Raw genomic sequence first — 14,078 nt, forward strand, 5'->3', positions numbered from 1 at the left:
AAATGAAGATAATTTGCCTCCTCCCAGCAGTAACCCCACCCCCCACTGTGAGAACCACTGCTGTAAGGCAAGAACATTAACCACTTTCACCCCATCGCGGCCCCCCAGAGAGACGGTTCTGGGACAGAAATGATGTCAAATCTCTGCCGTCAGTTGGTTTAGACACAAAGTTCAAGCTGCTGAAGATAAAACGGCCGTAAAGCTGAGAGTTTCTCCCTCAGTCGTAAGGACGACATTTGTTAAAAAAAAGAAGAAAACACGCGCGACAAAAAAAAAGAGAAACTGGATCAAGAATTTTTACAACTGTTTCTTTTCTCAAAGTCGTTAACCCGTCTCCTCCGACACGCCACCGGCTCCAAACACTGCTTCAAACGCATGTATAAATATGCATAAAGTAGCTGGAAATATGGCGTCATTAAGTTTAAGTGTGGCCGTTATTATACAGTAGGTGGTTCTAGAAGGATCTGCCCTTGCTGCTATCATTGAATTGTGTCTGGGGTATTTATAAAAAAACACGGAGGTGACCTTCACGCTGCTTTGAATGTTTTTTTTACACCGGACCTGTGGAGGGAGGGGTTGGTGTCAGGTTGGTGTCGCAGGCCTCGCGTGTGTGTGTGTGTGTGTGTGTGTGTGTGTATTTAAGAATATAATAAATTACCTGTCAGACCAGTAGATGTAAGGCCCAAACACAGCCACGGAGAACAGGTCCACGTTGGCCACAGACAGTACAATCTCACGGCCCTCGCCTGTCTCAAGGTTGATCCTCTCGATCTTATCTGTGCGGGTGTCGCACCAGTATAATGTGTTTTCCTGCAGGTAATTTAAAAGGAAGATGGTCCGGTGAGGAGGTGTGAGGTACTACGCTCAGATTACTGTGAGCAGTCCTACAACGGAAGTGAAGTTACTGCAATTCTCACTTCACCTCGTAGTCAATTGAAATTCCGTTGGGCCACATGATGCCGGAGTTGACCAGCGTCACCTGGTCTGAACCGTCCAGACGGGAGCGGCCGATGCAGGGATTCTGACCCCACTCAGTCCAGAAGAGAAACCTGACCATCGCAGTGACACAAATGTTAACATACAAAGTACTACAACCTGAGACAAACATTTGTTTCTGTACAACAAACTGTACTTTACTGTCAAACTATTATTAACCTCCGTTAATGAAATTCTAACTTTGGAATCAATGCAATTAATTCATTTTCTGAGGCCGCGGCGTTGAACCCTGGACGGCCGACCCCATCTTCATGATCGGTACTGGAACATGGACGAGACCACACAGATTCTCCACCTAATCCTTAGTGACATGTTATTATTAAGTCATGTCGACAGATGCTAAAACATTAGTGGCAGTTAATTAGCCTGGAGACGTTAGCCCGTCGTCTGTGGGAAGTTTTTTTTTTTCTGGTATAGAAACGGCAGCAGAACTTGACATTTCAACGATGATAAATTAATAAAACTGTTGCAGAAGCATCAGTGAACGCAGCCGAGTTTGGTTGAGGATCTACAGGCGTGGTTGGCTGTGAGGTGTTTCTGTTTTTACTTTAAATTTTATTTGGAAAGATGGAACTGCGCCGCCGTGTCCGTCTGGCCAATCAGAAACGCCTGAGTTTAAGGGTCAAATCAACGGCAGCAACAATATCGCACAACTTTATTTGTTGGACACAGAACTGGCTCCAGCCAGTTTCATGTTTGTGGTTTAGTGCCCCCTGTGGCCTGTGGGAATTTTTTCTTTTTCTTTGTTTTCTCTGAGCGTTTGCACCCTTTCATGCCCTTTCTTTGTTTTCTCTGAGCGTTTGCACCATCTCACCCTCCATCAGATGGCGCTCCAAGCGTCTAATTTTGCCAAGAGCCAACTCTGGCTGTAGAGTATGAATGAATACATGTTACTGTAGCAGACGACACAGTCAGACGGTGGTTTCTGAATCTCCAGGTCGTCAAGGTTACGGCAGTAATCGGTATCAAAGTGTTCTTTTGTTTCCAGATATGATTCCAGTGAGGATCAGACTGTTAATGTGAGTCAAAGTCAGACCCAGCCGTCTCCTACCCCTTCTGTGGATGTACAGCGATGGCCCTGGGCTGGTCCAGTCCTTCAGAGATTACCACTGAGCGGTACGCACCGCTGAGACGGGAGATTTCTATCAGGTTAACGCCGTGGTCCGTCCAGTACAGATTTCCTGTGTGGAAACACAAAGTGTTCCGTGTTACACGTGGGGCTCAGTTGACAATCAGAGAAACACGATCGACAACAGTGTGAATACACAAACTTAATGATGTAACGAGGCGCCGTTAACGTCAGATGATAATTTAACGGCCAATAAAATACTCGCCTGCGATCCAATCAACGGCGATGCCTTCCACTCGGCTGATGCCGGTGGTGATGACGTCCTCCCTCCAGGTCTGATCCCGTTTGGCGCGGGAGATTCTGTTCAGCCCCATGTCAGTCCAGTACACGGTGTCATTTCCTGAACACAACGCAGATAATGAGCTGCCACAAACAACGGCGCTCAGAGTTTACTGCTGCTTGTTCCAAATCACTGAACGCTGCGTGGGACCGTAAAGTATGAAAGTGCCCCCCCCACCCCCTGCTCTGCCCCCATTAGGGGCCACACAGATCTGTTGACAGGGTGTAAAGAGGGGAGGCCACGTTGGCTGACCTCACGGAGCAGTGATTTCTGTCTCCGTCTGCGTGTTCCTCTCTGAGGCTGCGTCACGTCGGCTCAGATTGTTAGGAGTTTAGAAGGCGTATTATGTTCATTTGTAATTTCTTGTTTCTGCTGCCTTCCTGCACTTAACACCGAGCTCACTCCTGACAGGATACGGCTGCGGGGCTTTCATCTGTTCTGCTCCGCCGGCCCGGCTTCTATAATGACATGTAAATTACGCTGCGTCTTTTAGATGAGCTTGGTAAAGCATCCTCACCTGCACAAAGTTACAACCGGAGAGAACGTTCCTCAGCCTTCCTCAGCGTGTTGGTAACGTCATCGTGCTGAATCACCGTCGGGCTCCGAGGATTCTCTTATTTTTAACTATTATTTTTAACGTTTTGTTTCTCTCATTACAGCGAATAAATGGAAAATGACCTTTGACCTGCCTGTACCCTGTGTTTCTGTAGAAAATTCTGGATGAAATATAATGGTGGATTTATTTAAATGTATATTATAATATCTGTCCTCAGTAGTGGAAGTTTGGATTAATAATCTTCACCAAATGAATTATTTACAATAAAAATGAATTAATAAATCAAATGAACTCCGTCACATCATGAAAAAAAATATCAAATTTATGTCAGTGTTCGTAACAACCTGCCGTACAAATAAATAGTAATTCTCGAAAGCAGGGTTCTCAACCTCTGGCCTGGGGGCCACTTTGACTAAAATGTCATAGTTGGTCATTTTAATGGGTGGGGGGGGGGTGTACTAGCAGTATGGACTGCAGTATTTATAGAATACTTATACTGAACGTGAACTTCCTGGTCATATATATTTTCTACTGAACATTAAAGGTTTAACACGGATGCAGTTCTCCAGTGAAATGAAGGGGGCAGCACTGACCCTCAGCTAATTTGGCTTGGAGACCCCGGCTCTTCACGTGTCTGTGAACCACCACCAGGGAGCAGCACGGCAGCGGTGGGAGGTTTATGGTGCTGGCTCAACACAAAACAGAATTCCAACCCACAATCCTCCTGTTCCCAGCTTGACCTTCTGACCCCGCGGCCTCGGAGCGCTCCATCCACACAAACGCATTTGTTATCCATCTTTAAAGATTTGACCAGACGGAGTGAAACTGTTTAACCTGCATGTTGTCGCTCCGTGGTTCGACCTCCTCGTTCACCGTGAGGCTGAACGCTGCAACTGCATTTAGTTCATATTGTCAAATCAGATTCCGCAGATTTTCTTTTTTTTTTTCTCCATGTCCTTCATTTCATTTTTACATCAATGCTGAAATTGTAGCATCTGTGGAGAAACATATTATTGCTTCTCTGAGTTTTTAAGAAAAGAGCTGCTGCAAATCCTTCTGTGGACGTTGTTGTTTCCTCTGATGTACATATGCAATTTCCTTGATACAGGATTTCTTATCATGCATCAGTGGCAACATATTGCAATCGCTGTACGTGGAAGGCTACAAGCCCGGAGTATATTCACAGTGTAATAAATATATCATTTTATCATAAGAAACAGCGCACGATTCAAGACACTGGACACGTGTCGGAGAGCAGCGCTCGGATACAAAACACTGAGAACGGCTTAGGATTATGAAGAAACAGGTTGACGTTATTACTGCGGAGGTTTTCTTTTCTCTATAAGTTCCCTTTCACTGCTCTCCACCGTACCACCAGTGATGGTTCAGGAGGCTGCAGCACGTTCACCCTTCTGTTCCTGACACACTCATGATAATACGGCACTGTCACCAACTGCTCCATAAATATATATATATATATATGTTTTATATTTTATACATGGTTTTTACACTGTTTCACCACCAGGGTGAGTGATGAACCCAACTTCCTTCTCCACGTCCAGTGTGAACTTTGATACTGACAAAAGCCTCAAATCTACAGGGTAGAAGATAAAAATATATAAATATATCAAACTGAAGGTCCTCCATGTTTGTGGAACCTAAACTCACAGAGTGTTTCTGGCTTTACAGCCTTCGGAACGAAACGGGCTGCGATTGACTTCCTGTTTAGGGAGAGATGAATAATCTGACGTCCAGCCGGTCAGGAGGAACACGAAGAAAATAGTTTTGATCGCAGCCCGTGCTCCTCTCAGGTATTAGACAAAATAAAAACAACTCTGTGTGTGTGTGTGTTTATGTGTGTGATATGTTTTCCTACCAGCATGAAAGTCAACTCCAACAGCAAACAGAGTTCCTGTGATGGGCATCAGGGCCTCACTGTTGTCATTTGGTTCCAGGGCGATTCCCCGGATTCCCTCGTGGATGGAATACATCAGGAAAGAGTCCACACCTAAGAACAGACGCAGGTTCCTGAATGTAATTCCATTTCTGTGTTGATTAATCCTGATTATCTCAGGGTTAGGGTTAGAAAACATAAGGGTAGAACGGCCGATCACCTTCACACGACATGCGATCCGTCCGTAGTTTGTAGCCCAGGGTGCAGGAGCAGCTCCGCGTGTTCTCGGACGTCGGGAAACACAGCTGTGAACATCCTCCGTTGTTCACCTGGCACTGGTTTCTCCCTGAGTGATTGGCAGACATGAAGGTGAGCTTTGAGGTCAGGTGGTTGGACGTTCTTCTTCTGCTGTCGTGCTGCTCACCTTTCTGACCCTCTCTGTCGTACACCTTCATATGGACCACTCCACTCGTCTTGTTTCTGAGGACCGCGGGGTTTCGTCCGTCCCTCTTGTTCACCGTTCCCAGCTGGGCCCCTTCCTCGTCCGCCCACCACAGTTTTCCACCTGACACAGAGTCAATTAGACAATGGACAATTATCTGAGATAACCTTTGACATGCAGGTGTGTTTGATAGAACTGATCACCATGTGGTGTCGACCTCGACGACCTCAGCTTCACTGTGATCTAATCCACCGTGTCGAAGTGTTGAAAGAACGTTATTGTACACTAACAACACTAACAGGATCTTTTCAAACTGTAAAGTGTTGAGAGAACGTTATTGTAGTCAACACTAACAGGATCTTTTCAAACTGTTTTCAAAAATGTAGGTCAATATATATTTTATATCTTTACCATCTATCAAACATATAAATAAAACCAAAAACACAATATTGAATTAAAAGTATTTGGTTGTATTTAGATATGTTTTTATTGGATTTTATTGGATCCATCATCCATCCATCCGTCCATCCATATTATTTAGCAGTGACGTCATCTTTCTCGTCCTGTAATCATTAAATCTTCTGGGCAGTAAAACTATATCATGTCTGACACTGTACTACTCTAGTACTCCGACAATACTACAGTTGTATTCACAGTTGTATTTCAGCTAATGACCACGAAAGTTTGGCTTCAGCAAAAGATCAACTGTTAAACTTTTTACTACCAATAAAAAAGACACAAAGTCAAAAGTGATTAGCTCGAGTTGATCAGAGTTAAAAACATTTTCTTCTTCATTTTTATAGTAATACTCAGATGATTATACACAGAAACTAGAACTCTCAACACACCGACATGTTTGAGGTTCTTCAGTCTCTAAACTCCTTCAGAGTTGATGGATTCTTAACATTGACCCTGGTCTTCTGTTCACGCCCGTGATTTTTATTAAATCTGATTTAAGTCAGGCTTTTGTTCAGGCAGGTCAGTGCCGTCAACCACGTCCTTCAAAAACAGAGACCAGAACCCAGTGTTCTTACAAGTGTTTTTACATGCACTTATATATTTATATATTTTCGTTTCCTCCATCCTCACATGATTCCTGAGACGGTGATTTTTTCCATGTGAAGGATCACAGCAGGACTCTTCTGGGATTGAACATGTTGTATGTGTCAGTAGGTAATGAATGAATAAATCGATACTCATTAAATATGAGCGTGTGTGTGTGTGGTTTATGATTTATGCCATTAATTGCAAAAAAAAACATGAGAGACCTTGTGTAAATTATTCAAATAAAAAAAAAAATCAAAAATAAACACACAGCACTCCTTCCCACTTTCATTAACAGCTCCAGGCTCGGAGGAACGTGAAACTCATTTCCACAGATCAGACAAACGCCCCGTGAGTGGAAATGACAGTCTGCATGCAGTTTACAACACATCTGACCCCGGAGGGCACGCCAGCCAAGATTAGCTGTGCACTCCGTGTTAATTTGATGCCACGGGGAACGCTGGGCGGCCATGATTGTTCAGTTGTGGCACATCATATTCAGTTCTATCCCGACTGCTGGTTTGATTCCAGACAAGTTCAGACTTGACTTGTGCTGTTTAAATAGAAGTCTTCACCTTCACCTCGAGCCAATCAAATACCACAGAGCCTCAGGACTGGAGCGGATCAAATTTGGAAAAAAATAAAAAAAATAAAAAAGTGAAAAGAAAACCATCATCTCAGCTAAAGATTTCAGATTATTCCTTTACAGAAGAGTACATTCCATTTGAATCAATTGTCTCCTGCCTGTTCCAAAGAAAGGCTAGTATAAAATCCAATCTTAATCACTTTAAAGATCGATAAAGCTGGTACAGAGCAGAGGAACGAGGGGAACCACGGTTTGATTAACGCTCTTTTACATTAATTACATAAATCTCCAAAGACGACCTGGAGCTGTCCTTACTTCACAGATCAATGTCTCCCTGAACAACTGGAGTATCATTCTGTTTCTCTCAAGTCCATGCTACTGTAAATGTTTCATATTTTTGTTTGTTTTTTAAGAGGACATTTCAAGAACGTTGTCTCCGACGACAAAAGAGGCACAGGAGAAGAAAATGAGCATTCCTTCTGCTGTTACATTCTCACTCCTGACATTTTCAGGTTTTTCTGCTTTTTTTTCTGCTGTTGTAAAACTGTTAACTGAAAAGATTATCTCGGTGTGAGGAACTGCTTCACTGCCAGACGAAAACAAATCACAGATAAACAAAAGATACCAACTTCTGCAGCAGGCTATTAAACTAAACTGCGCCCAGCAGTGGTTATTATGAAACACTGATGTGGTAGAGTACTTTTTTATTACTGAAATATTTATAACGTGAAAATGAGGCAAACGGGAAGTTAAAGGAATCAAATAGGTTTGTTGAACGTCTGATATCAAAACAAAAACGTTATATATATATATACAGTATATCCACAGTAAAATGAAAAAATGGATATGGATGGATTTTAATTTATTTAGAAAATGCATATTGAAATGCACTCTGGAAATCTGGATCGTTATGTCAGCAGCCAATCAGCTGATGTTTTTGATCAACCTGAGAGAACTGACCGACACTTGAGGACTTCCACTGATGGATCGTGGGATTCACTGGATTCAGCACCGACACCAAGAATCAACATGTAATGAACACCTTCTAGCCTTTTCATTAGGAAAGAAGTAAGAAAATCAATCATCCGTCACTCCGGCGTGGGGTTTTAATTATCTGAAGCCCCTGCTGCTTCACACCGCTCTTGGAAGGACCCTCTAAATGGTTCCATTCTTCAGCCACTTAACTGGTTAAACAGGTAATCCCTCCACACTCTTGAACTAATCCCCAGTGGAAATCTGATGCACTCGTGACAAGCTCCACTCACCCATCACCGCCAGAGCCGTGCCTCTGCCCATCTCCTTCTTCACGGTCTCCAGCACCTCCAGCCCGCTGCCGTCCAGGCTGCACCTGTTGATGGTGCTGTTGGCGGCGCTGATCCAGTACAGCCTGTTGGCCGTGTAGTCCAGGGAAAGACCTGAGGGCAGAGGAGTGGAGAGAGAACACGCTACATTAGGCTAACAGAAGGGGGAGCTCTGACTGGCAGGGAACCAATCAGAGGTCTTGAAGGGGGGGGGGCTCTGATTGGCAGGGAACCAATCAGAGGTCTTGAAAAATGATATGATAAAACGATGGTTTAACCACATATAAATATACACTTAAATAAAAATATATATGTAAATATATAGATATAATCTACATACAGTCTCTGAACTGAAAGAGTCCAGTTCAACTGCGTTAACCCTCTTCACATCTGTATCTGTTTCTTCGTCTTCTTATTGGGCACCACGGGGTTAAAAGGTTGCCTGTTCGATCCCCCTCTGAGGGAAACTCTGACTAGAACGTAACATATCCAGTGTTTGCAGCCGTGTGTGTCGGCGCGGAGAAACAACAGGAACAGACTGAACACTTTCAGTCTGTTTTCAGTCTGACGTGTTAGATTCCTGTCTGGCAGATTCACAGTTACAGCACAGCCCCCCCCCCACCCCCACCCACCCCTCACAGAACCAGGTGGATACTGAGGGGCTGCTGCTGGAGTTCTGTCAGACAAAGGTCTCTCCTTCAGCTTCAGGCTGAGGCTCTGGTCAAACAAGGCCACTCAAGTGACTCCATAGAACAGCAGGGCAATTAAGAAAGCACTGACTGAACCAGTGAAAAATGAAGGGAATTAAGAAACAGTACAAAACAATTACCACCTCTAAAAAAACACACCCAAATACGTGCACTTTGTTCGACTTCACTTGGTGGATTAGACTACGGAACACACACCTGATCAGGTTTTTCATGGTTAGGGCGTTAAAAAAATAAAAAATAAAATAAAATACATGCCCCCTTGTGGTTACATTTGAGTTTGTGAACAAAGGTGATCCAGCAGCCGGGGGCGTTTTAGCTGCAGAGAGGAGAGCACCGCTGTAGAGTCAAATGATCTTTTCAAAGGCGACACATTCAGCCATGTTCACCAGATGAAGCAGAACACAGGAAGTCATCACAGCTGCTGTGGAGCCCAACCTGAGCGGCGTCCACATTAGAGCTGCTGACATCACAGAGAGACCACGACGTCCAATCGCCACTTATGACTCTGTGCAATGATCCCTTCGTTTTACACTTGCACAGACACGTGTTGGAGACGGTAAATCTCCAACTGTCACTTTCATCACAAATATATGGAGGAAATACAGTACATTTAAATAATATTGTTATTTGGCCAGAAAATGTCAGGGTTTAGTTCCACGTCTCACCTGATCCACTCTGTGAACGTCATCATCAGTGGATTATGAACTGATTAAGGCATAAAATGAGAATATTAAAACTATGGCCCCGACGTCTTCACTGGAGAATTTCCATCCTGTTACAGTTCAAATCATGGAATTACTTCGTATAAATTTGGAATGAAGTAAACACAGATGCAAAGTGGTGTATCCAGTGGCACAGCTGCTGAAGCCTGGAAATTTAATTAAACACTATTACCATAAATTGAATCCATAACCAAGCGATACTGACAAATTTGCTCAGTTTTATGTTTGCAGTGAACTATCGCACGTCATCCAGACGACAGTAAACCTGAGGCTCCTGATCTATCGGAGGATCGGCGTTACTGCAAACCACCCAACATGGTTTTTTTTTGGTCACGTCACATTAGGTTATGAGATGCGTGAACATGCTTGTATTCCTGTGTAATGAAAGAAAATTAAACTTGAAAACAAATGATGTTCACAGTCTACTTGGCTAGCGCCCCATGCAGGTCGGACTGGAATGGAGGTCTACTTCATTATGCTAACCATGGCTTTCATACTGACCTACAGGTTCCCTCTGATTTTGCTGGAGGACCTTGCTGTTGCTCCCGTCCATGTTGGCCATGTTAATTGTGTTGCCATCTGTCCAATAGATTTTCCTGCGTGGAAAGGTGTGAGGTGAATAAGTAGCGATTCATCCAGGCATGAGATATAATGAGGTTTATAAGAATCAATGAACGACGTGTGTTTATTAACTGCAGTCTGAGAGCCAGCCAATAGCGGACGACTTTGCAAAGAACCTTTCAAGGTTGTAAAACAGCTCTTACTGTTTACAACCGGGAGTCGATCTCTTATTTGTGCACGCGGTGTCGTCGGACTTCCTAAAACCGAGCAATGAAAGCGGAGAATTGACAGAGTGCACGCCCCGCTCTAATCTACTTACCCCTTGGCAGGATGCACTACAAGACACCCGGGCTTATCAATGCCGTGGATGATGGAAGTCTTCAGGGACCCATCAAAGCGAGCCACATTGATTTGTGACTCGTCATTTTCAGAGCTGAGCCAATATAAGTTCCTTGAAATCCAGTCTAAAGCCAAGCCGCGGCAGTTCACGATGTCTGTCGGAACAGAACACAACGGTTGGGTTAGGCAAAAAGAAAAAGAGAAAAAAAAAAAGAAAGAACCAAGATGTCAAGGACAGGTGACCATGTTTAAACCGACCTGTGGAGATGATGGTCTCCAGCTCAGTGCCGTTGATGAAAGCCCGTTTAATGGTCTGCGTTTTGATGTCGGCCCAGTAAATCCTCTCCTCCAGGGCATCGTAGTCCACCATGCTGACGTCGTCGATGTCTGGAACGGTCAGCGCCGTCATGACGTTCATGTAAGGGTTGTCGATGTCCACGCCGCGGATTTCAGACCGACGCACGTACAGGAGGAATCTCTTCAGCGCTGGAGGGAAGATTGAGAAATGAATAATTAAAAAGAGGCAGGACTGAAAACACACACTGACACACACACTGACACAGACACACACACACACGTATATATAAAAAGAGGAAAACCATAAAGGATCTCTGACCGTCAGCGCCGTCATGACGTTCATGTAAGGGTTGTCGATGTCCACGCCGCGGATTTCAGACCGACGCACGTACAGGAGGAATCTCTTCAGCGCTGGAGGGAAGATTGAGAAATGAATAATTAAAAAGAGGCAGGACTGAAAACACACACTGACACACACACACACTGACACACACACACACACGTATATATAAAAAGAGAAGAACCATAAAGGACTTCTGACTCACCAAAGCAGGACTGTTTGTCAGTTGAAAGCTTCATGAGGTGTGGACAGGTGCAGGAAGCCGTGCGGTTGTAATTGATGAGACACAGATGTGAACAGGGGCCGCGTCCATCATTGGCTTCACACGGGTTAGAGGCTGATGAGAAGAAAAGACAGGAAATGAAGGAGGACGTGGCAGAACATCTTGTACCAGACGTAAAGAGACTTCATCAAGGTCGGACTGAGGATGGGAGACGACACATGTACACGAGCGTCAGTCAAAAAGTTCCGAGACAGATGCTCCAATTCCATGTCTGTTTTTCATCACTAACATGTTTTTGATGGATTTGATATTTTTGATCAGTCTATCATCACCAAGCTTTGAGCCGTGTTATCTTTTATTTGATCAGGATTTTTAAAAGAATCATCAGAGCCACATTTGAACCAAACCTCTTCAAATGAATCCAGTTTTTCATCTCGCTCCATCTGATTCTCTGTTTTTCCTACTTTTCCCAAAAAAAAGAAAAAAGAAATAAAAATTGGACAGGAAGTGAGTTTCAAAGACGCAGGTTGTGACCCGTTACCAAAGAAGATCCTCTGATGGAAACACGTGAACAGAAGTGTGAAGACATCAGTTCCTTCATGTTGTCTCTTTGACTTCGACCTCAGGACGTGAGTCAGGTCTGGTTCTAAGTCTGGTTCTGACTGGACAGAAGTTTTCAGGACTACGACCTCTGTCTGCTCACTGTGTCCACGACACCAGCACAGCAAGGTGAATTTCACACACCTTTAAGTGTAATTTAAAAAGGGATAATGCATTGGGAACAAATCACCGCTGCACGACTTCAGAAAGTCACCCACAGTTCAATTATTTCCCGTTACCCTGTAATTGCATTTCATTCAAGCCGTGTCTCCGTTTCACCACCTACTCTGGGTGATTTGTGTCAAACTGCCTCGTTCAAAGTTCATTTGCAGCACATTTACAGTAACGTAAAGTGACATTATGGAGAGGCACGTTGCATCACTAATACGGCTTATTTAAGGGGAAAAAATTCCGTCTACGTGTGAGACCCAAACAGCATCCAGCTGAGTCACGGTGCTAATTGGGGGAAACATCACAAAGGCACAGCATTCAAAGGAGCCATGATTTCGGGGGCTGATCGGCAGCACCCACGGAGGCCGCGCTCTTTGCTGCGACCTGTCAGATTTTGGCAACGAAATGAAGAAAATAAGGGGCGCTTTTCACAAACAGGCTGAGAAGCTCATATTCATGCACCGTCCATTTTCAAAGAAGAGCCATCGTGGTGATTAGAGCTGCACAGAGGCGTCGTTATGAGCATCTGTATTCAGGAACAGCACCAGAGGGGGGTGTTGTTTAGAACATAAGGACCGTTTAGCAAGGACAGGCTGGATCTGGGGGGATTTATTCACAGAATACCAACACTTGAGTGTCTCCACAGCCTTACTGGTTACTGGGCTGATCTGTGGGCCATGTGCTGTCCAATCAGTGATCTTAGTGCCCCCCCCCCTTTGTCCCCCTCAGCTTCAGAGGGTCCTGCATTTTAACTTTGAACATTTTACACCTGGAACCTTTAGGGTTTGGCCGTTAAAAATGTAGTGATCCTTCAGTCAGACAGAAATCTATTTCCATTCCATCCTGTGTGAGTCTGTGAATTTACAAATTTACTCAGAGACTCAAAGTCGGCGTTTCATTAAAACTAAAACCAGACACTACAGGGACCGCACGAAGAACGCTGCACTAACAAAAGGTACAGACAAAAGGCTACGTTTGTTCAAGGTAAAACAGAGTTCATCTGCAGAGAAAACGACCAACTCAAATCTAAACGTAAGCCTGGATTAGGTAAGACGTTAGCATCTAATAAATGGAATGATAATGAAGACGCTGACTTGCGTCTGTAGACTGAAAAGCTACAAATAAATGAAGGTTTGGAAAAAACACATCATCAACGACCTTGACTTGTTGTCTAATATATATTTACCGTCATCTGAACAGGTGAACACGCCACGCTGAGTCTTCAGACGTACAACAGTAAATGTACGATGCATAATACGATCTTACGATCCCCGAACAAAAAGTAATAAGTCGTAAACAAACACTGGTCCTGGTCATAAATCCTGCATCCAGTGAAAACAAAAGGACAAATCCGTCTTTTCTTTGAACATGTAATCATTATCATTACACATTCTAATTATTACACCTATTGTCAGAGAGTAATTATTTCCACTACACCTAACAGTACATTTATATTCAGGATCTCTTCCCCTCAAGATGCTAATGAGCTCATGATTCTAATTAAAAATGCAACTTGTTTGATCTATTGTAATTGTCTTTATATGAATCCTTATCATCTGGATGAACAAGACTGATAAAACAAAGTGACGTTAGCTCACATCAAACATGGAGTGGTTTTTTTTTAAAATCCTTTTTCTTTCATTTTCATCAGGACACTGAACATCATTAATAATAACAGAGAGTTTGTTTGGATGATTTGGACGATTCTGTCAACGTCGTACGATCAGCTAATCAACGTGTTTTACATCACCTGTGATCGCAGCGCGACGACCGGCCTGCTAATAGAAACGCTTGTTCCCCGTTCTGGTGTCAAAAGCGCTGCCTTGACTTTCAAATGACATGCAAACCACTTAAGGGCTGTTTATGCCTCCAGTGGAGCTTAGCTGC

General features: G+C 43.8%; 1 protein-coding gene across 1 annotated transcript in view; it reads right to left on the minus strand.

Moving 5' to 3' along the window:
- Positions 1–14,078, minus strand: part of lrp1bb (low density lipoprotein receptor-related protein 1Bb) — a 176,515-nt gene that overhangs the window by 63,042 nt on the left and 99,395 nt on the right. The window contains exons 28-39 of the mRNA XM_025063745.1: positions 11,403–11,534; positions 10,819–11,046; positions 10,541–10,715; positions 10,162–10,256; positions 8,193–8,342; positions 5,280–5,420; positions 5,076–5,201; positions 4,838–4,969; positions 2,331–2,465; positions 2,048–2,177; positions 923–1,049; positions 659–810 (exon numbers count right to left, since the gene is read on the minus strand). Of these exons, the coding sequence (XP_024919513.1) occupies positions 659–810; positions 923–1,049; positions 2,048–2,177; positions 2,331–2,465; positions 4,838–4,969; positions 5,076–5,201; positions 5,280–5,420; positions 8,193–8,342; positions 10,162–10,256; positions 10,541–10,715; positions 10,819–11,046; positions 11,403–11,534 (1,723 nt within the window). The remainder of the gene's footprint in view (positions 1–658; positions 811–922; positions 1,050–2,047; positions 2,178–2,330; positions 2,466–4,837; positions 4,970–5,075; positions 5,202–5,279; positions 5,421–8,192; positions 8,343–10,161; positions 10,257–10,540; positions 10,716–10,818; positions 11,047–11,402; positions 11,535–14,078) is intronic.

The sequence above is a fragment of the Cynoglossus semilaevis genome, chromosome 16, assembly GCF_000523025.1.
Source record: "Cynoglossus semilaevis isolate Cse_v1.0 chromosome 16, Cse_v1.0, whole genome shotgun sequence".
Taxonomy (NCBI): Eukaryota; Metazoa; Chordata; class Actinopteri; order Pleuronectiformes; family Cynoglossidae; genus Cynoglossus; species Cynoglossus semilaevis.